The sequence below is a fragment of the Vanellus vanellus genome (genome assembly GCF_965231255.1).
Source record: "Vanellus vanellus genome assembly, chromosome: 2".
NCBI lineage: Eukaryota > Metazoa > Chordata > Aves > Charadriiformes > Charadriidae > Vanellus > Vanellus vanellus.
The window spans coordinates 60,711,365-60,734,929 of NC_138906.1; the positions used below are offsets into that span (position 1 = coordinate 60,711,365).

At 45.2% G+C, this 23,565-nt stretch overlaps 1 protein-coding gene across 1 annotated transcript in view; it reads right to left on the reverse strand.

The window, feature by feature from the left end:
- Positions 1-23,565, reverse strand: part of AOAH (acyloxyacyl hydrolase) — a gene marked incomplete at its 5' end in the record, with an annotated part of 87,846 nt that overhangs the window by 41,038 nt on the left and 23,243 nt on the right. The window contains 8 exon segments of the mRNA XM_082499415.1: positions 1,027-1,121; positions 2,285-2,333; positions 2,773-2,821; positions 4,508-4,578; positions 5,086-5,146; positions 7,406-7,476; positions 13,532-13,591; positions 22,553-22,652. Of these exon segments, the coding sequence (XP_082355541.1) occupies positions 1,027-1,121; positions 2,285-2,333; positions 2,773-2,821; positions 4,508-4,578; positions 5,086-5,146; positions 7,406-7,476; positions 13,532-13,591; positions 22,553-22,652 (556 nt within the window).

Sequence of the window (23,565 nt, forward strand, 5' to 3'; positions counted from 1 at the left end):
CGGGATAGGAAACAACAGCAAAGGACAGGAGCATACCTGCATGTTTATCTCCACCCCCCAGTTGCAGTTTGCTGGAATGATCCTTTCCCTTCAATTATTTCGTTCCATGCCAGTGGACTGCAACAGCTGAGGCTCGGCATAATTCAGTCAGGCACATTTTGTTGTTGTTGTTGTTTGAAAATGGGAAATGCTGGGATGTTGCCCAAAGACAGACATCAATGTGTTGGTGATATTTTACGGTCACTACAGAAACTCTTCCCTTTAGGACAAGTCCTTTATAAACCTTTGGATGACCCCTGAACACCTGCAGATGTATTTGTGCAATGAGCCTCAAAGCCTATGCACTGGAGTCACTAGATCTATTTCACATATGCCATAGATGAGGGAAAACAAACAGATTGCCCAGGTCAGTTGTGGATGCTCCATCCCTGGAGGATGTCCAAGGCCAGGCTTGATGGGGCTTTGAGCAACCTGGTCTAGTGGGAGGTGTCCATGCCTATGGCAGGGGGGTTGGAACTCGATGATCTTTAAGGTTCCTTCCAACCTAAACCATTCTATAATTCTATCGCACATCATTTCAAAGCCAGATGCCGAAAACAGAAGTTCCCGGACTGTCAGCAGCATCACTTCTGCAACAGCAGCACAGCAAGGAGCCACACCAACCAGCCCACTGACAGCAGGACTGATCCTACAGACGGCACAGGTCTCCTTGAACCGCAGGCACGCGCGTTGACAGCCAGATGTCCTGGTTCGTGTCTCTGGCACAGCACTGGGCCACTGAAGCCAAACTCTACTCTGACCCAATTGCACAGATGTCAGGGGAGCGGCAGTAGCGCAGGGCTATGCCTTTTTATCTTCAGAAGAGCAGCCGCGGGAGGGCACTGACATACGTGAGACCCTGACGATGAATTCCAGTGCAATGAGGCATTTTGCACTTGTTCCCCTTTGGCAACCTGCGGCACAGGGCAGAATGCGAGCAGCAACCCGCGGCGGAGCGATTTTGGCCACCCAAACACGATTCCTCACCGCTGACATCTGCGTGACGGTCATCCACTCGGGGGGGATGTGGAAGTGAGCGCCGGCTGAGTCTCCCAACAGCACGACCCCTTGCGAGTCCGCACCTAATTAATGCATTTTGTTAGCCACGTGAGCAGAAAGAGCAAACCGAAACGGGGGATGGAGAGCAACCCCGACAGAGCAACATCAACAGCAGCTGAAGGAGTCACGGGGTGACTGGCTACACCACCCTTCATGTGGCTGAAATGTTCAGACCCTGCAAGGGGATTTTCACTCCATCTGCAGCAAAAACTTGACTAACAGGCACGTGCCAACAAGCCTAGAGGAACAACTGGGGGCTGGGCAGGAAAACCAGGGAGAGGTCTCGCTAATCAGAAAAAAATCCTGGTTGTATTCAAGGATGGATGTGTTATTTCAGCAGAGGCTCTGCTGTGCCGCTGACATTTATCTTTACCACCCATAGAATATGCATTAAAAAGTACTTAAACATTCAGGGAAATCGGATTACTCAGGAAATTGCTCAAAGCTCCTTATAACAGAACTGGGTGGCGGATGCGCTACTCATATGAGTATTTTTGCTGGAACAATCTGGCTGGTTTATAATTAATGTTACTTAGCATTTGTAGATTGCCTTTCATCTAAAAAGGTTGAAAAGTCTTGCCAGGTAATGGTTCATCCCCGGGATGCTGATTTACGTGTAAGGCAAGGTGAGCGGCAACGGTAGTCACGGCTGTTTAGCAAGGATGCGATTTATGCAGGCGTGTGTGTATACGCAGACACCCACATCGCTGTCAGGGAGATCAGCTGATGCCATCTCTTCACCTCTTTAAGGCCTTCTCCGGAAAAGTATCAGCATAATTGCTGGTATTTATGGCAATGGGCCAAACTGGACGAACGCAGATGTTAAACCGCTCTCCTGAATCCCAAGGGCATCCCTCTGGGTTAAGCTTCACAGAACCACACCACAGAAGATGCGGAGGTGACAGCTCTGTTTGCTGCTGTCCCTGATCGATGGGTTTAAACTTCATAACTGAGCGGGCTTTTAACAAGAAATTACCAGCAGCTTGTGCTTTTCACACTTCATCTTTGCCCATCCTCAAGGTAAAAAAAAAAGAATAAAATTATTCTGCCATTTTGCCTTTCTTATGAAGTTGTAAAGCCCGTTGTCTTTCCCCTACATTGGCAATGACCGTGAAAATATGAAAATATTTATGAAATGAATACAAAAGGCACATTGTTTCTTGTATTGACTGTAAAGGATGCTGACCTTTGCAGAACTTCTCCTCGTAGGGAATTCCATCTTTTGGATCTACACCCTGTTGGAGGAGAGAAGGGGCAGATGATAGTATTTACGTAGCGCCTGAAAAATGGCAGTGCAAAACAGAAGCTGGGAATTCAGTTGTTCTTGAATGTTTGCCTGCAGGAAGCACTGCGTCATGATAATGACGCTTTCCATTACATTATTTTAATAAGTATATGTACATTTAAATTAATTATAATAGCTATAATTTAAATAATCACAAGCATCAATAAACAAACTTCACTTGTAACTGCTTCCCCTATGTTTTCCTAATTTTTAATAAATACAGTTTTATTACTTGGAATATCAAAGGCAGTGAATAAATAGGAGGAATCCAAATCTGTTAATAAAACAGAATAAATAAAAAAAGAAACCTTTGCAGACTAATTTAAAAGGAGGAAAAAAGAGAAGCAGCAATCAGGAAGGAAGTATAAGATGTAACTTCTTTTACTTACCCATATGCCATTGCAGTTAGAGTCACTTTTCACATCCCAGTTATCAGGACTAAAACAGAGTTACAAAAGGATATACAGTGTTACAGAAAATAAAGCAAAAGGGTTTTTTGAGGAAATCTGCCATTTTTCACCAAGAATATAAAATAATTAGAAATTCCTTTCTGCACAGAACGGTGGGCTTTTATCCTCCTTTGAATCTAGGAGAGGCAATTTTTCCAAGTAAAAATGCAGTATTAATTTAAAGTTAATACTGGAAGTTGCTGAACGAAACTTACCCTTTTAGTCTGCGTATTCACTTAGGCGAAATGAATGGGGATGATTTTTGCAGAACACGGACCTTTTTTCCTTGCCCTTTTCCTTGCTTTTAAGTGTTCACTGAAACCCACCAAAGCCCCATCACTCCAAATTCAGTGTGGGGTAATGAGGATTTGCTCTGGCCCATAACACAGTATGATTAGCTCAGGTCTCTTTTACAGGGAGACTCCATCTATTCAGTCCAACACTGCACATGGACTCTGTAAACCCCTTTCTGCTAATGCAGGTGTGCCGCCCAGGCTGATGGCACTTCATTCTCCCAAGCCCATACCCTTAAACCCAGCTTATCAAGTCACAAGCCGGTTAACGCCATGGCTTTAAAAACAGTCCTGATAATAACTCCTTAACAAACCCACGGTAGAGGATAGCTCTATTGTTGAAAGAGTATTTTGAGCACAGGGTAAAATTGCAAAGCGGGGGACCTTGTTCAAGGCCATGCTGTTACAAGTGGCTGTGCTCTCCATTTCGGGTGCGCGTGCAAGTCATAGAATCACAGAATTGTTGAGGTTGGAAGGGACTTTTAAGATCATCAAGTCCAACCATTAACCTACCCTGACAAAACCACGTCTAAACCGTGTCTCCAAGTACCACATCTACCCTTTTTTTAAACACCTCCAGGGATAGCGAATCCACCACCTCCCTGGGCAGCCTATTCCAATGTTTGATAACCCTTTCAGTGAAAAAATGTTTCCTAATATCCAATCTAAACCTCGTCTGGTGTAACTTGAACCCGTTTCCTCTTGTCCTATCACTTGCCACCAGGGAGAAGAGGTCAGCCCCCACCTCTCTTACAACCTCCTTTCAGGTAGTTGTAGAGAGTGATAAGGTCTCCCCTCAGCCTCCTCTTCTCCAGGCTAAACAACCCCAGTTCCCTCAGTCGTTCCTCATAAGACTTGTCCTCCAGACCCCTCACCAGCTTCGTTGCCCTTCTCTGGGGCAAGTCCATGCTCAGGCAACTGGGAGGTATTCAACTGATGATATTCACTTAGAAGGGCACACATTTAGCTCTGGGTTTCCACCAACACAACACGAGGCTTGGATGCTGGAGCTCAGCAGCCAGCCATGAGCACCACTGTTTTGCCCTCCCGCCCTGCTGCTCCCTAAAGTAGGCACAGATCGCATTAACTCAAGTGGCATAAGGCTTGTAAGCCTCAGTGGCTTGGTTCCCCTCCCCACCTTTGGTCTGTCTGACCTATTTTGGCTTGTAGATGCTTCAGAGAAAGGAAAGAAACCTCTGAACCACCCCTCATGCTAACGCACCCCATCCCTGGCCTTGATCATTCCCTCTCATCTCCATCATGGTGAAATCAAGCAGCGAGCGATGATGTGATCTCTTATGGTATGGCCAAAATCAAATGTGGAGCTCGTTCTTCAAGAAGCCACAATTACTAGGAAGCCTTAAAATAACTAAAAGCTTTACCGTCTGCCAGGGTACACGGTGGCATTTTTGTCGTTGCAGTCTCTGCCTCGCCAGTGATAGCCCCTCAGTGTCTGAAAACCAGGAGAAGCACACAGATAGGATGTTCATTGTTACTCTTCCACTTCTAATTTAAAATATCTAAAATGAGAATCTAACTCAAGGTGCAGGAATAAAACCCAGAAAATGGGTTGTATGCCAGAGTCCCCTTGCTAAGCTTTAATAAATGACACCTTGCGTACTTTGGTGCAGACATAAGACAAGCTGGCAATTTAATTTGGGTTTTTTACATGACTTTCTTTCACCTCTTATTAATTCAGTAAACAGACCACTCAGCAGCAGAGCAATTTGCTTCTGCAGGGAGCACAGCTTTATGTGTGCATCTCCTCAGGTGGCATAAATGAATGATTGTTTTTTCATCCAGAAAAAAACTCACCTTTTATGACAAAAAAATCCTCCATTCACTTCACTCCTATACCTGTTTTCACATGAATGAATAAGGCTTTGCAGAAAGTAGGAGGAATCCCATAGACTTTCTCATTATCAAGGGATTACCGTACCAAAGGAAACGCTTTGCTTACCGGGAAAGTACTAAATTTATCTCCATCAAAATCTTCAAAAGGCAGTTTATTTCTTATGACACTGTAAAAAACAAAAACAACAAACGCTGTGTTAACATATGGAAGGGAACCTATTCAGAAATAAAAAACCACGGTAAAGCGTACAGAATAGATAATAGCTGGCATGTTGTTTGCAGCTCCATGTTCAGTTTTAGCTCCGTGCTTGCACTTCAGCAAAGTGATTCTGTCCAAAAGAGCAAATTCTGATTTCTTTCACTATCTGCTGACTGAGGTCTGGAGATGAGGCTGATGGACTCCCGTGTGGCTGTAATGTCTAACTTTCAGTCTCTAAGACAAACTGGGACATCAAATCTGTGGTAAAAGCCACTATCATTTTTGGAAATAACTACTACACTCAGCCCGGCAGAAGTCCTTCTATTTGGGAAAGAGCTGCAGAATGGGGCCTCATGCTGACAGAGACTAACCTCCCTCTTTTGTTAAAAACAAATGGCAAATACCCTTTCTCATATTCATCCCTCGAGTCTTTACACCGTCTCTCTCCTGTGGTGCGGTCAGTCTAGAAGACTCGCGGTTTGCATACCTGGCTGCAGCTCCGCACGCACACACGCGAATGCTTTGTTTTATAGGGTAAACGTGGATTTAACGTGAGGAAGGATCATGTATGCTGAGCTCACAGGTGGCCTTATGCTTTAACTGAGGATCAGAGTCTCATCTTGCAATTTCCGCATCTAGTCCCAGAAACTTCTGGCCATGCTCAAACATATTTGAGAAAAGTATTTTACCTTGATTCTAGCAATGAAGAGCTGAGCCCTCAGTGCTTAAATACATTAACCTTTGAAAATTACGTCTTCTATTTTCCATCGTGCCTTTTGTTTCCAGCAACCCTATAGGTTTCAGCAGTATCTGAAGCGGGTGTTAAAATGATGGTGTCAGCTCTGTGCCCCTTCCTTTTTTAGCTTGGACACATGCTAGCTTTCACATGGTGCTGCCCAAGCGTGGCACCTCTCTTTGGCTTAGCTTAGCTCACCTACATTGAGCAGCCTTTCATATTTGGCCCAACAGGCAGCACTTTTTGAATGGTATGCTAATCAGCCTTTCCTCGGAAAGTTTTCTTTCTGAGTTTTTCCAACCTCCTGAACTCATAAGAAGAGTTGAACCTGGCACAGAGAGCAAATATATGCAATGTGGATTACTCAGACTGCACGAGCATCAGGATAAGAAAAAATACAGAGGAAAGAGGTGATGTGCACTCCTGGTGGGGCTTGTAACCCTTATTCTGTCTGTAATCAATAATTTCCACATGCTGCTTTGGGCTACTTCTTCTCGGCAGTAAGGTTCAGTTGCAAGGAACTGGCACAGATCCAGACCAGCTAAAAAAGTCCAACTGCCAAACATGTTTTTTGTGGCTACAGAAGGAAGAGAGAAAAAACCAAAGAGAATGAGAGACTGCATGGGAGAAAGAGATCAGAAGAGTTGAACACATTCGATCCAACATATGGCATACAATTTGATTCCTGCTTCTACTGTCTGAACTCACAGGGCTCAAACTCAGATTATTTGTCCTGACTTACATTTCAAAGGCACTTAGGAGATGTTTCATGTTAATCAATCCATTCCCAATACTTTCGGTTTCAATTAAATGAGCAGAAATAGGTGAGCAAGTTAGTCTTGGCAGTCAAATCAGTCAAAATATACTGCTGATAATACTGACTGACTCTTAGATTTACTTGGCTCCTCCTCCAAGTCATTGGAATACGTTGACAAATATGCTTTAGGAATAATAGCCCAGCTGATGTCCTCAGCCTTTCTCAGAAACCGACTCAAAGTCAGCATTGCCATAAGTTGTTTCTCCTCTCTGCCATCCACCTGGCTTTCTTAAATACTTTGAGATTCTCCTACACTTTGCAACTGCCACTTAATTTGTGTTCCTCACAGAGTTACGTAGGTGCTGGTGGCCTTCCTGCACTGAGCCATGGGCACCACAACTGGGTGAACAAATGAAATGGAGAAGTCTCCTGGGCTCAGGAAATCTCAGGAGAAAACCCGCTCCCTCTTGGAGGTGTCTTATCTTTGAGTGTGTCATATATTTGGTCCGCTAAAATTATGCAAGTATTTTTGGTACTTAACAAGCACAGGGATGCCTCTGAGGAATCCTACTTGAACTCTGTGCAACCTCCCTCTATGCTACCTGGTCAGTGGTTTTATGAAGGAAACCAACAGAAGTAAAGTATAGGAAACTTTGTTAACTGAGGATGACTTTTGAAAGAAACAAATGTACCATATTCTGGTTTTGGTTAAGGACTAAATACTTTATACATACTATTTAATCTTCTCACACAGGTTAGCCAGAAGAGGAAATGCACATACACTTGAGAACCCCGTGAAGATCTTCTGGAGGGGAAGAAAATAAAAGAAGATGGATGCATTAGTTCATAGCGTTGGCGTGGCTTGGGATACTCAGTGTCAGTAAAGCCCAGATATAACTCATATATTTTCTGCCTAAAAAAATCTGAAAACTCCAATGACTTCATTAAGGATGCTGCATGTCAGAGGACTTAGACCTGACATAGCAGTCACCTTAAGGATTTTGACTGAACATTTTACAAAACAACTACTCTTGCTTTTGAAGAGCTGTAAAACTGAAAAGGAAGAAGCACCAGTGAAACTGTCTCTTCTTATGTACAAAAGTTATTTTTTCATTCTTTGTTAAAATTACTATTCTCATATTTGATAAACATGATGGCATCTGACACTTCGTGCAAAACCAGTGAAAGAAACACACTGTGGGCCATGAACCTGGTTTCTGCATGCTCGGGGAGGGGTGGATACCCTGAAGGTCAGGAACACCCCCAAAGAGAGGAGAAATGCATAGAATGCCCTTGATTTTTTAATGTGATTTTTACCTGGAAAGCTCATAACTAGATTTTATCTTGGCCAGACCTGCAAGCTGTAAAAGACAGCTGCTGCAGGATAACCTCTTTCAACGTTAGTAGACCACAGCCATGGACCAATCCATTTGAGGTTCCAGGTAGCCAGGAGGTTTCAGAAGCTGAAACAGACCTTCCTAATGAATACTTAAGTTACGGAACCGTTGCTCTGCATCGACAATCAATCCCACGAACATGCTGCTCTTGTGGCTTGACTAAGTTCAGGTGGTCTTTAAACACTGAGAGCATTCAAGTGGTCTATAAATACAGAGGACTAATCGGTGCACAGTCTAATTAACTGTGTTCACTAAGGCTGCATTCAGCATGTAAATACAGAGCAGATGAGCAGATGGGCACACTCATAACTTTATGCAAAGAAGGGTAATTATTTATATGGCCACAGCACTTAAGAGCTCTGTCCTTGGACCAACTCCCTTGTGTTACACACTTTATACGCACCAAGAGAAAAAGAAAGAGATGGTCCTTGCCCTAAGGAGATTACAACCCAAATCTAACAGAAAACAGAAGATAAAGGTTGAATACAGCTCAGGAGAGGACAATGAAAGGCTATCAGTCACTGTGAGGGGCATTATATGGGCACAAAGATCTGAGTGACAAAGGAGAACTTTGTGGCAGCACTGCAGGGCAGCGAGGCGGTGGTGCCATGGTGCACAGGGCATTGCCCCGCAGCTCCAGAGAAAGCAGAAAGGTGCTTGCTTGGACAGGTAACAAGGGGTGATGGAGATGAGGGTGTCTCACTGGCCAGAGCAGAAGGTCACCCGCAGATCTCAAATGTGGAGAGGTGAGCTGGGGTGGTGAAGAGGGGATAGAGCCCCTAGTACAAAGATGGTAGCCAACATTTGCATTGGTGGCCGAAGTGACCAAGGTACCTTGTGGGGGACACCTGCAGGGCAGGTGGAGCTGTAACAGTGCATTTTTTGAAGGATGCAATAGAGAAACCAAAGGAGGAAAAAAGCAGGAAAGTTGGAGAGACAAGAATCCTACAAAAAAAAACCCCAGCAATTAACTCTCTTCAGCTCTGTCCAACACTCTCAGATGACAAGGCTGGAGTTGCACTGGCTTGGAGGGGGCCATGAGGTGGAGGGAGTGTTGGTGGAGTCAAAGGAGAAACCAGAATACAACCACAGAAGAAGTGAATAGAAATGGCCAAAAGCAGCCAGGGAGCGGGACCTTCCCCGGAACTGGAAGACCAACCTGGTCCCACTGCTGCGGCTCCAGCTGCCCTGCACTCTTCCCCATCCCTCTGCACCTCTGTATTTAAGCTGTCTGACACCCTGGCTGCCACAGGGCTACCTTCTGCAGCACAGCAGGTACACAGACCTCCTCTTTGCTCTCTGGGTGTGCATACACGTGTATGGCCAGGTAGGCAGAGAGCACGGGCAGCGTGCAAGCAAGATGCCAGCTTTTCTCAAAGAGCTTTGCAAACCTACGTATGCCTTCCTGAAAAGAGGAAAGAAGCCACTTCCCCCACCTCCTCCATGTAGGACTCATCCCAGCGCTGCCTACAAAAGCGCTAGAGGCTCTTAAAGCTTTCCATCAAGCTAAGATTTGCAGTGTCTTCATTTGAGCGATGGGCTTTTCACTTCAGCCTAAGTCACAGCATGTAAAGCCTTTGAAGTTAAGGGAGCCGAAACTGCACCAGAAGGACAAACTACAGGGCTTGTAATAAATAAATAAATAAATAAACACATAAATAAAACCTTTCAATCTGCTCACAGGCTGCATTTAAAGTCTACTTACAGCCTTTGCTGTAAGTAGAATAAAAACTTTCCTGCCTTTTTCTCAGCTAGTAATTTGAAAATTGTTGCCAACTGAATCTCTATGAGTTTCAAAGGAAGACTATCCAGCAGCCCCAGAGACCGCCTAACTTTGGTGGGAACAGTTGGCGTGATGGTGCCCTGGAAATGGCACGGGTGATGTACAGTTGGGCTTTGAGGACTAGTTGCAGCAGTGTCCCGGAGCACAGCAGCCTCTGGCATCCCCACAGCGTGTGGGACAGTGAGGTCCAGATGTAATGCTGTAGCTCTGCTTGGGAATGCGCAGGAGAGCAGCTCATCTGCTCTTTGAAGGTGTCTTGGGCTACTCTTAAAGAGTTAGCAAGGATCACAGGGTTAAAAAAAAAGGGATGAGCACAGCAGCCTCTGGCATCCCCACAGCATGTGGGACAGTGAGGTCCAGATGTAATGCTGTAGCTCTGCTTGGGAATGCGCAGGAGAGCAGCTCATCTGCTCTTTGAAGGTGTCTTGGGCTACTCTTAAAGAGTTAGCAAGGATCACAGGGTTAAAAAAAAAGGGATAATCTTTGCATGTGCACATGTAAGCGAGAGAGTGGGGGAGCACAGGTGAGCAGGCACTGCAGGGCCCTTCCCAGCAGAGAAAGGCTACGTCTGCAGTATGTGGTTTTGGGAGGAGATGGGTTACTTGCCCCTGCGTACCATGAGTGGGTGGGCAGGAGACTGGTTCATCCCCCGCCTCTGCCTTGCAGTTCCCTTTTGGCTCCCCCCGTGCCTTCCCACTTCTCCCACTGCCAGGCTGTGAGCTGCAGGCACCATGTAGTCATGGCAGGATTGTACGCACGGTGCTTGCTCTCATTAAATGCCACCGCCATGGCTCTATTTGTCATTCTTTCACTGCTGTGGTACAATGATGCCTCTTAGTATCTTCTCCACCCATAAAAAAAGTTAGCGCTAGAGGTGCTCAAAGTGATTGATAACACCAATATTTTATTCATTGCCTGTTAACATTCTCTAATGACATTTCCGTAATTATTTTAATTCGCTTTACAAAAAGGAATAATAATGAGCCCCTAATCCTTGTTGGTGTTTCGTTTAAGGCAGTCGCTCACAGATGGCTCACTACTTTTAATGAATGGAGACATTTATTAGATTTTTTTGGGTTGCAGCCATTTTCACTGCATCTCTACATCTGGAAAATACCTTTTCTTTTTCCCCGAGACCACAATGATCCTAAGAAATGCCCAGTAAATAGAACCCCCCTGGAAGCCAGACAGACCTCCCATTCTCATTACCAACAGCCATAATCATGTCTCTTTTTTATGCACAGTCACACACAGCTGCCAAGCAAAGATGGGGAAAGCTAACTTGCAAGAACCTCTTCAGAAGGCTTTCCCCAAATATCCAAAGGGGCAAAAGCAACCAAAATAGCAGATATGGGAAGAATGAGCAAAGACAATTTGACATTGCTGTCCAGAATGAGCCACAGCATAAAAGAGGCCAGCCAGGTGAATGTTTTTCTCTCTCCACCAGTGTGGATGCAGAGATGTCCTACCACAGACAGGGTGTTTCTGGATCCTCAGCCACACGTTCAGCCAGGAAACCCTCTCCCCAAGCAGCGAGAGCACCTCAGCTGCTTTGGCCCCCGCTCACTGACACATGTATGTAGCTGGGCAGGTGAACAGACCATGATTTGGCAGCATTCAGTTTGTGCAGGTGGTTTTCCTACCAGTTCATCACATACTGCCACTCTGGGATACGGGCCTTATGCAGGCGTGATACATGCTGTGCTCTCTCCTGGAGATCTTCCTTGTGTTTCTTACTACACTGTTTTTCTGCATTTGAAATGAAATTAACCACAACCCAGCTGACGCAGAAGTTGCGAGAGACAGTAATGCTTCTAGACATGTTGTTAGTTTTAATTTTCTAGCTTTAAAATAAGTTCCAACAAGGATCGTTACAGGGAACGTGCTAGCAATAACTGCAGAAGGGCCCCAACCAACCGCATTACGCTTGTTTTAATTTGAACTGAGCTTGTATTGTGGGTTTAGAAACACATTGACTGGAGAAACCCAACTATAACCAAGGCCTTGCTGCTTCTAGCTGAGGTACAGTCTGCTCATCCCTCCTGCTGCTAAATAGGCAAGTAGGAGCAGGAAGAAGCCAAGGGTGTCACGATAGAGAGCAAGGGAGACAGAAGTGCATCAGGGCATCAAGCAGCATTGAGGATATGGGAGAGTAGAGGCAAGCTGGAAGGAGACCCCATTGCACCCAAAGATTGATGCCAACCATGCCACCCTACCCAGGAGAGCCTGAAAGGACATGGCATGCATGGCCCACAGAGGCCAGGCAGGGCTGGCCATGCAAGGGACACAGCCCAATGTGCCAAGGGTAGAAGCACGCGTGAGGAAACCAAGGAGCCCTGTGTCCTGGGAGACGCCACCAGCACCTCTCCATCCCCGCACCTGCGCCCGGGCTCAGGCTAACAGAGAGGAACTCCTCGACTCAAGAGCATCTCGCTGCAGGTGTTAACATGGTGACTTGCACCCAAGGAAAGGGCATTAGAAATTTCACGTAACTTGAGCGGAAATCTCAGGCCATCAGCAGCACAGCGCTGAACAGGAAGGAAAATGAATAAGATCCTGCTGGTTGCTGTTCTGCAGGAGCTGAGACCCGCCTCTCCAGCGCATTGTTTATTTCCCTGGCTTGGCAATTTGGCAATTGCCCAAAGGCTAATTAGGCACCTCAATTTTCACTTTTGTGAGTAGCATCACAGTGAGGATTCAGGAAGAAGCAATATCGAGAAGTTCTTCACAAACAGCAAAAACATTTGCTCTGCATTAAGTGCCTGAAGACAACCGGAGCAAACTCTATGGCTGAGCTGACTCATATAAGTGAACCCAGCAGAATAAAAGCTGCCCTTCTCTTCTCTGCTACCCTTTAGAGATCCTCTATAAATCTGGAAACCGGTGGAGGCGGAAAGATTTCAAATCCCAGTTTTCAAGTTTAGAGGCTAAAGCAGCCTCTTAAAAATAAAGGAAAACTATGCAGGATTTGCATTCAGGCCATTGCTTGAGTTTCAGACAACCCCAAAGTGCAGTCAGTCACTGTGCTCCAAGGCAGTGGCTCAGTTCAAGTGGTTTCCCTTTACATATGGCTACGAGGGCAAGGCAGGGACGACAAGGGATAAGGAAGAAACATGAAACAAGGAGGAGCAATAATAAACACTGCAAGAAGCTGGAAGGAAGGAAGGAAGGAAGGAAGCTTCTCTGCATGGAAAAGCATAGGGCAAGGCTAAGTGGAAAATTCCTGCTTTCGTAAAAAAATCTAAATAAAATCTATGCCTGCTTGCATTTTTTTGAAGGCTGCCTGCCTTAAAGGTGAGTTGGGCTAGCACAAGCAAGTGCCTCAGCGTGGAGCTGTACTATGGAGCTCACAGATTATATCCTCAGCTGCTGCATGAATTTCAGACACAAATTTGTGTCTTGGATGGATATAGACAATTATCCCTACTCTACAAGCAGTCTGCATTTTTCACGAGTTTTTTTCTTCTTCCCCCATACTTTCATATTTCCTCTCTGTTATCACCCTCTCCTTCTTCCCAGTGTCACTTGATAGAGCAGATCCTATACCAGGTAGGAGTGAGTCGGCGTTCAATTCAATGATGATGATCAGGCAAGTTCACAATTAGGCAAAATAAGCAAGGACTGACTCCTCATAAAATGCAGGTACAGCGTAAAACACCCTAATGGCACTGATTTCTTACCAGATCCTTGGAATTCTTCATAATCCTTTTTGCTTTCCTTATTGCAGTACTCAGCCCCACCTAGGAGAGCAAGAACAAAAAAAAACCCAACAAAACAAAACAGAAAAAAACAGATCAGTCTCACAGTATTCTACCATTTTTTTCTCCCCATTTTCTTCCTTTTTTTCAGTCACAGCACAAAAATGATGTATGAGTCCACAAACTCATCATCAGTTACTTCTTATTGGACTAACAATCAATTATCCAATCACCCCCAATGAAACTCCAGTTGTAAGAGTTCATTTATTTTGCTCCAGGGCATCATTTATTTCCTAAGGAAAAGTCCAGATGGGTTAAAGAGCTGAGATTCATATCCTGACAGCACTGCGTGAGCTGCAGAGGACAGACTTCTCCAGTGACTCCCGATGAAGAACAACTCATCCATTAGATGGTCAAAAGAGGATTACACACACGATGCTGGTCTGACTTGCTGAGGAAGGCTACAGAGGAATCGTTTGGTCTTGCATGGATAAAGGTTATTCTCAGCTAAGGTTCACCTCAGCAGGGGAACAGCTGGCGCATGGGAAGGTACAAAGCAGGGAACAGAGTTTGGAAGGCAAATCTCCTGCTTAGGATCTAGGAAGGTTAGTTTTTTATTCTGGAAATACCTGCCCTGGAGGGCAAGCTCTCACGGACAGTGGCAAGATTGGTTTTCTATGGGGTTCATGCAAATTTATGCTACAGAAGCATTTTGGGATTCTTCCAAAATGAGGTACCTATACCATCATAGTTTGGGCTGGACTGGCGACTGAAACGAATGACATATGCTCTCCCCACCCTCTCCTAAAAAGAAAGGAAGAGTGGGAGAACCATTGCAAGAGAAGACTATGGAAAGTTATCCTTATCAAAGGAGAACATGTTGGCAATCATAAGGCTGTGGGTTATAACTACGGGTGACATCCTAATAATTGCCCAAATGCCTTCCCTTTTACACACATGCTCCTCAAAGGAGGAGAAGAAATTTTGTGCAAGGGGCACACACTGTGAGTGTGAGTGACAGCCAGGGACCAGCGCTGCTGGCAGCAGGAGGACGGACGTGGCGCAGCAGGGCTGTGGTGGAACGCACAGCGACGGCTGCTTCCTATGGCCAGGAACTGCCCAAGAACTGCTGAGGTCCTGCTCTCAAGCCTCCCTCTAAGCTCTGCCACTGCAAAAACCTCAACCAACGCATTTTCCAGGTCCACAGCCCTGGGCACTGCCTGGCTGAACCCTGAGGCATGGGGAGTAAGCAGGGACTATTTATTAATAAATAATAATAAATAAATAAATAAACACATAAACAAACAAATACATAAATAAATAAATTAAATTAACTCTGCTGTTAAGTATTTATCCCGGCCTTAAGAAATGTGGCCCCAGCACAGAAGGACCACACTGATTTTCCCGTTACAAGGACTCTAGCCAGTCACAGAGGTGGGGAGATGTCACAGATATGCTCATGCAGTCCAAAATGTTGAACAACTCTTTAACAGCTCTGATGAACCGCGCTTCCTAAATTCAGCCTTGTCTTCCCATAGGAAAAAGAAGATCCCACAACGTCAGTGAAAAAAAAAAAAAGCTAGTCACAGGGGGCCGGGAGGGTGGTTTAAGTTTGTGCTGTGGGTGCCCTGCTCAGGAGACAGCCACTTGCTGAGTGCCCCTGAGATGAGCCGAGCTTGCAGACCTGGGTGCAAACTTCAGGCAAAAGCATTTGGTTTTGGCAGGGTAACAGCAGCGTGGTCCCTCCTGCTGCTCCATTTTCACTTTTGGACAATATTCTTCCATCTCAGTGATGATAATTCCTATATGGCATCCTGCTTTTTGTAGGGCACCTTTGCAAACAGTCATAGCTGTGAGACAGTATCTGCGTGATGGCCTCCATCCTTCCCCTCAGCATTCAGCATGAGGAGGTCTGAAAATACTGACCATTTGCCCTCTTTCGGAATGAATTACTGCTTTTGTTCTGTAGGCTTTGAGGATCATTAAAAAAAAAAAAATAAAAAAAAGAGATTAAAATCAATTACCTTTTTAAAATGTTTCAAAAGGAAAGAAAAATCTGGTGTATCACAAATGTGTTAGGGCTTTGTTTCTGATCAAAATGGTTAGCAAGGACAGACTGTTCTGTCCAACGATGACCTGCCGTCAGTCTCTCCTACAGCCCAGCCTAAGGACATAATGGCTCGCTTCACACCAACTGGGCCTGAGGGCTCCAAGGTAAAGCTCAGCACAAGTTTATATTTATATTTATCTGGCTGGAGCTACAGGAACTCAACATGCGGGGAAAAAAAAGTATGCTTTGCCAAGCGGTAGTATTAAAGCATTTGGAAAAAAAGGAAATATCCCTCGAGTGACGGCACCTTACTGAACAGCGGGCATGCCAGCTTGGAATATTAAAGCAGCATACATTTGCATTTAAAGCAACCATTACCAACCTTTTTTAACTGGAGATAAAATTTAGCATGTCATTTTAATTGATTTAGGCAGTGATCAAAGCAAATTAATTAACTGTGATAGTCAAGGGTCAAAAATTTATAGTGAACAATATAAAGGGATAAGGAAGAATAACGATAAGCAGCAAGAAACACAGACTTCTAAGTTATTCTTTTTTAATATATGTGTCACATTAATATATGTGTTTAATATATGCTTAATTCAGGGTGTCTATAGTCTTATAAAAATCTGGCTATGTCACAAATAGATGGGAGACGCTAGGAAGGAGCCAAGACACTGTTTCCTAAGTTTCTTCCCCTGGGGCAACTGCTGTCCCCCAAAACAAACATGCATCTTGCATTTGGCATAGTTATGTTGTATGTTACCAGCTGCTGTCATTTCTGCTATAAAATAACTCAAGACTCATCTAGATGAGGAAAATGGCTTAAAATTGAGTATGATGCATGACACATTTCCAGAGAGGTAAGATTCCTCAATCCCTTTCTGCTGGGCAGGAGAGGAGACACCTTTCTCGCTCTCAGCAGCAGCGCATGAGAAGCACACGCTTCAGATAGCTACGGCAATATTGCACGCAGAAAGCAGAAAACAAGGGAGGAAAAGGCTGAACTGCCCCCTCGTGTAGCAAATACTCTCTCTGAAATGCTAAGGATGAGATCTCCTCCCACTGTAGAATTTACTGCGGCCAGGACTCCAGGGTGGCCTGTGGAGGACCGGCAGCCGAAACACCCATCCAGGAGAAAACACTTTTGGTTTCATGGGTCACCTGTAACCCCTGGTTGACACCACCATGTCACCAAAGGCCACACAGCCCATAAAACACCTCTTGCTGCAATTCGGCTAGCAAGCAGCCTCCTCTCTTTCCCATGGCATGAAAACCCCACCGAGGAAGAGTCTCCCTGGGCTCCAGCAGCCGATGGATGAACTCGCAGACACTGCCCGGAGGGTGTGTGGAGGTCCTGGGGAGCAGCGAGCTCCGTCCACCCGAATGTGCACAGCCCTGCTGCTCGGCAGTACACAAGATATCCACGTCATGGATGGGGTCAGGGGGGTCACTGGGATTTCATTCACTGCTGCCTTTCAGTGCTCTCCACAGAGCCCATGTATTCCCAGTAATGAGTTTTTCACAAAGAGATCTATTTCTCATCATAAACACACGAGCCAACTTTAATTGTCTCTCATTTATCATTCTTGTTAGCCAGCTCTTTCCCAGGAGAGCGGATATTTACAAAACACTCCAACAGTTTCCCTTCTAACTCATTTTCATCATCCTTTTACCAGGAGTATGCACACCCAAGTACCAAAACGCCGCAGAGCTTGTTAAACAGCACTGGCAAAACTGGGATTTGTTCTACATCTCCCACCTTTCATCTTGTAGAGACCGTAGGGGGAATCTTTACGATTGCACGGGGCAGCCAAACCAAACGATATGTGCTCTGAACGCGAAATAGGGACCTTCCCTGCAAGCCCAGATCTGAAACACGCAAAACCTGACTCGGTCCTTTCTCCTCCCAGGGCAATTACTCTGACTTCTGCTCATTTTACGCCACTTGTTTCTTTTGGACTTGGACTCTGTGTGTTCCGGATGGAATATTTTGATTCACTTTTTCTAGCTTGCCTCTGCAAAACGCAGTCAGCATCCACGGGCAACGCTTCCTTGTCCTCACACTTCTGTCTGCCAGCCCTCCACCCCAAATGCGGCTGCGCCCGTGGGCCGCTTGAGACTTGTTTTCAAGGAGTCCTGCCTGGGGCAGCTTCTGCACCGGTATGACACAACTGCAGGCAGCACCCTGCAAACTCCCTGCCACCCTGTTTTCTTCAGGTTTATTGAGTGGAAGGTTGGGGTTGCATGGTTTGTTTTTTGGGAGTGGTTTGATTTTTCGTTTGGGCTTTTTTAAATTTTTTTTTGTTTTATTATTATATTATTTTTATTTTTTCCATGTTATTTTTTGCCAGTGAAGAGGAGCAGGGGAAATTGTGAGAAACGAGTAAAAGAGGAAGAACTAATGCTCAAACTGTGCCTTCTGCTATCGTTTGTCTGCAGGTTGTTTCTCCAGGGCTCAGTTCTGACTGCAGCAGAAACAACTCACATTTCAGGAGATGTTACCTAGTTCCTAAAAGAAAGGCTAAAAGGAGGGCATCTTGCTCCCCAGGCCCTAGCCTGCCTCCCAGATGCTTGCTTTATGGTCTGTGGTCTCAAAAGGAGGAAACTGCCTCACCTCCCTGGGAAGCTCTCACTGAAAGAGATGGAGAAAAGAGAGAAAATAGGGGGAGTATTTTTATTTCATGAAACCGCAAAGGGTTGCTTTTTTTCCAGCCAGGATTGGTTGGCTCCTACTTTGTCAAAGAGCAGGTTGGCAGCAGTAATGTCCGTGAGGGATGTGGCTTTTGCTTTTCGCAAAGCGAGTGAAAGACCCGATAGAGGGGACATGAACCAGCATGAGTTCTTGTGGCAATGAGGCTTATTTTGGTAAGATAAAATGACAGTAGCATAAATATGTATATTTTTGCTGACGTAAGATAACAAAATCCTACTACTGAAGATTAAGCTAAACTCTCCAGCCACAAGTTCTAATAATCCAGAGCAGAAAAGTGATGGGGAAGAGAAGAGGCACTCTGAAAAGCAGAAAAAAAGAGTACAAGCTCCTTCCAACACAGACCGTTTAAGATTGCCAGCGGCAGGACTCCAGTGCTGAAGTCGAGCCATTATTCTGGCCCCAACAAAATCAATTAAAGTATTGCCATTTAACTGAACAGACCAGCTGGCCTAAAACAATCTAGAGACAAGCTGAGAAAAATCTCCTGCAAACCTGCTCACTCCCGGGGCCAGAAGGGGAGCTTGTTAGGCCGTGCCTAAACCCCCTCACCTTATTTCAGCCCTTTTCACTCGCTGGAGGAACGTCCCTGTATCACAGGACCTGGTGCAGAAAGTCCTCCACCACGCGAGCTGATTAACCTATTTTTTTTTGGCTAAAAAATACCCAGTCATCCTAAACCAGCTAGCTTGGATACTTGTACCCACCATCAGTGTTTTGGAGCGGTGCTGCAGCCAATGTTAAAGAGTATCTGCTGTTGATGTGGCTTAAACCACAAAGGCATATTACACCAGCTCTAGATACTGCCCAGTTTTCAGCTACCTGTGGTAAGCCTACGCTTCTGATGCACCTTATTATTTTGCCCCCTGACTTGAAGGAGTCCCCAGTGTTGCTACCCTCAAACTAAGGATAGAGGAGAACCTCTTGTTGGGCAAGAAACATGCAATGGGAGAGCCTACGCACGCACATCTACCTACACTTCCAGCCCTGGCCCAGTCTCTGCTTTGTAGGCCACTGGTGGCAATGAGGGGCTCGCAGCTGTGCTGGTGATCCCCAGGAGCTGCGAGTGCCCCTTCCACACTTCCCCACCAACATCAGAGGTCTGCTTCTGAAACTGCCCACCAGCGGGGAAGCCCACCTTGACCAAGTCCCTGGGAAGCCCCCGCAACGGAGTCGCCCTTGTCCAGGTTAGATGCTCTCCTCCTCCAGATCCACGCTGAGAGCATTGCACTCCATGCAAGTGGAGCAATATTTTTTATTCATGATTAGAGCCAAGTCCCCTAGAATAATCACAGAGCACTAATGGCTCCAAGCAGGTTGGCAAAAAAAATTAATTTGGGCTAATTTGTCAGAGACCAGGGAAGTATGTAATATAACGCACGTATCATTTACTCGGCTTGCAGTGTCTCCGTTATGTAGACAGTTTGCAAGGCCTCTGAAGCAGGGGCCGTTCCTTCCGCAAGACACACGATCTCACTCGTGCAACATCACAGAAACAGAACAAAATTAACTATTGACTGCAAAAGCAGCTACACCTTGATATTTGCCACCTTAAAGGCAATAACAACCTGAACATTATACTGCCTTATAAGGGCAAGTAACTCTATATTGGTTTTACTCCCTTTGCCAGTGCAAATATGATACTAATTCTGGGAAAATGGGCATCCAAAGGTCAAAATGAATAAATGAAGTACCTGAAAATCAATATAGTCAAACAAAACAGTCATTAGTATTAAAGTCTTGTTCAAACACTTGGCAGGGGACTGAGCCAACATTTGCAGGCTCATATAACCAAAGTGATCAATCAAATTACAAACCAAAGAAGCGAATGTGAGGTAAACTGCATTTTATGCATCTGTGTCTCTGACTGTATATTATTTTTTTTCACCCATAATTCATCTTCACTCAGTCTGACTTGTCACAGAGTTACTGTGGGCAATTTATCAACCACTTGAGCGTGAACTCTATGTGCTGTTCTTCTCCCATCTCCCCCAGCCTCCTCCAGGTGTCTCAGGGCGCAAGGTGGCTGAAAAGGTGGGCACAGTCGAGGTAGTAAAATTGTTTTGTTGGTAGAGTTCCCTTATTCCTGGTAAAAAACCTCGACAGAAAAGTATTTAACTACCATTTGGGAGGGAGAGGGTTTGCTTGAGCCACTCACTGAGATGGACACTCTCCAGGCCATGCAAATGAGAGTCCAAATTTTGTTTAGAAAACAAAACCAAAAAAAACCCCATCTTCAGTTGTTTTCCTTGCAGAAAGTGCAGTCATTGGAGCTGTTGCTGGAGGTGGAAGCAGTCAACAGCTTGGTCCCACACCTGCTCTGAGAGATGGGAAGAGGTCACCAAAGATTTAACAGCAACCCTACGAGTGGCAGCCTGTCCTCTCTGGTTGATAGGCCAAGCATTTCACCACAGATCTTCTAATTTCTGCATGGGAGCCACCTCAGTTTAAACAGCCCCTCTCTCCAGACTCATTAGCCTAGGTCACCATGCAGCCACGGAGAGTCCATCCCTCTCTTCAAGTGCAGTTCGCTGCCTGCATCCCCTTTCACCTCAAGAGGCACCTTGCACTTCTGCCACCAGCAGAAGTTAGGGTGCAGGGTAGTTTCTACTTCTCTTTATTCCCCCACAAAAGGAAATAAGTCCATGTGAAAATGTAACTCTCAGGCTGGGAGCGCGGTGCATGTACAGCCACCATTGCTACAGCTCCTGCCATCCTCCTGGGTGACCTGCTACACTGGGAGCTGGAGGAGCCTGCCACCTTTGCTGTACTCTCACCTTTCCCTCAGGACTCCTAATTTAAAAAAAAAAACTAAAAAGAAAAAAGAAAGGCCCCTGTCACTGCCAGGGTCTCTGCTGCTCTTAAAAGTGCAGGGGAGGGGAAAAAACATGCAATTACCAGGGCAGAAAGTGCTGGAGACTCCAGGATGTTTGTGGGGTGAGTAAAGACCTGACAATTATTAAGGCAGACTCTGCAATAGGGTAGTTCTGATGTACCTCGGGGAAGGGTGGAAGGACCCATGAACTGTTTTACCAGTTCAGAAGCAGAATTTCTGAAGGAGCCCGTTTGATGAAGTTTGGGTAACATCCTGGTTCGGTCAGGTTAGTGTGGGCCCTCTTTACTGCCTGCACTCACCGTCTTTCACACCTGCTGGGTTGCACACGCATATATACCCATGTTGGCATAGCATGGAACATTGTCATCATGTGGGACACACATCTGCTACTAAACAAATGTTACTGCCATTCTCGGAAGGCAAGTGCTTCCCCAGGTCTTAATATTGGCAGGACTAAATCCATCTTGGAGATGAACCACGGCTCACCGAAGCCCATTAAAAGGTTCTGACTGATTTCAATGGGTGTTGAATGAGGCCATATGTAAAACATCTTATACAAACCTTTAGAAATCAAACATGTCTTTATCCATCCAGATGCAAGGACAAAGGTTTCCAAAAAATATATGCCTAAGTGAATCACTTGCTTTTCGACACTGCCAACCAACCACCATCACTCACACCTTTTAGTGTGACCGGGGCTACATGATGACTGGGAAAAAAATGCAAACAATCCCACAACCAAAAAATCCCCCCCAAACCTGTATCTATTTAGACACCCATGCAAATATGTATGCGTCCGAGTAGCAAAGGTCTTGGACATGCAATCAAGTCACCGTGGTGTAGCAAGTAACTGTACATCACAAAAGTGGTGGTAATTAAATACCTTTCCATCCTGCGGCAAAGGATTATGCGCATTAGCTTAAACCTCTCGCACTGCAGACTAACCCAAGTCAGAGCGTCCCGCATTTGCAGCGGGGAACTGGCGCCTACAGAGGCTGCCACAGTAGATGAGGCAATGTGGGGATAACTCGTCATGCCGTGGTAACACAGTGGCATAGATGAACCTCAGCTGAGTATCTGCTTTGGGCTTATTGTACTGCTTAACAATAAAGTCTGGAGAAAGCGAGATTTTTTTCCCTACTCCTCTGACCCGGACTGGTACAAGATAATTTGGCCCCATAATTCCCACTTTCTGACAACCATGTTGTTGATGCTCCATACAGCTAACGTGTGTTATGTACCTTTCATTCAAACAGATATTTTCTAAAGGTGTCCATGCACAAAATGTTGGAGTTTATTTCCCACACACAATGCCTGTGCACTGGAAGCCTCCGTACTGTTCAGTTCCAGCTTAAAAGACCTTCCACAATCTGTAGCTTTGAAAAAAGTGGAAAACCAACTCACCTTTGGAGGAGGGTAGAGATGACAAAGAGGTTGTCCTGGATCCTGTTTACACAGCTTCAAGGAATGGCAGACCACATCGGCGTTCATTTCCCTGTCTATGCTGAAGGAAATGGTGCGAAAACAAAGACTATTATGTTCTTCTGGGTGCTTGAAAGTAGAAGCTAGTTTCACAGGAAGGTAAATCTCCCCAATGCCAAACAATAACCTCAGCTCACTTCACTGTGGCCCGTAATCGCTGCTCGGTACGGTGTTGGGTCCTAACAATTTTCTGCCACCACATCCCATTCAGCATTTAAAATTGGATCACAGGATAATGAAAAAGCACCGTGCTTTATATGCAGCACCTAAATCAAATACGTTATGACTGTTCTGGTTTTTAATCAATCAAAATTCTGACAAAGATTTAAAGGTTAAAGTTAATGCATATGCAATTTGGCACACATGAATGTTCAATCATTAACTCAAGAAAATAACCAGAAATTCTTCAAAGATCCTTAACCTTTAATCACCAGCACAAGTGCTAGGATTGCTTCTTTCTTTTTTTGGGACACACCTCTGAGCTAATCAGGAATTAAATTAAAATGTTTGATTATAGCACTTCTTAGTCCTGTAAGCACTTTGCAGTCCCTTGGCTAGTTTTAAAAATAAAAATAAGAACCCTAGGGAGGAAGACGGTCTAGAAAAAGCTCTGTTAATTAAACTAAGAACTTTCAAAGAGGAATAAAATGACCTACATTTTATTTTATTAATCACTTAAATTACTTAGTAGGCTTCCCCAAGAGTGTGTATCAAGGTCGGGGCTGAGACCATGTAGGGGCTGACAATTAGAAAGTCTGATTAAAGGCAGAAGGGAAAGCAAGAGCCAAGTATTACAGTAGCGTGACTTTGTCGAACCTGTCTCGCACACACGGGTTATTCAAATTCCTCCCTCAGCCAAACGAGCAGAGTTTCAAAAGGCAATTACACCAGGTGGGCCTGATCTGAGATTCAAATGGAGTATGAAAATGGTTGCC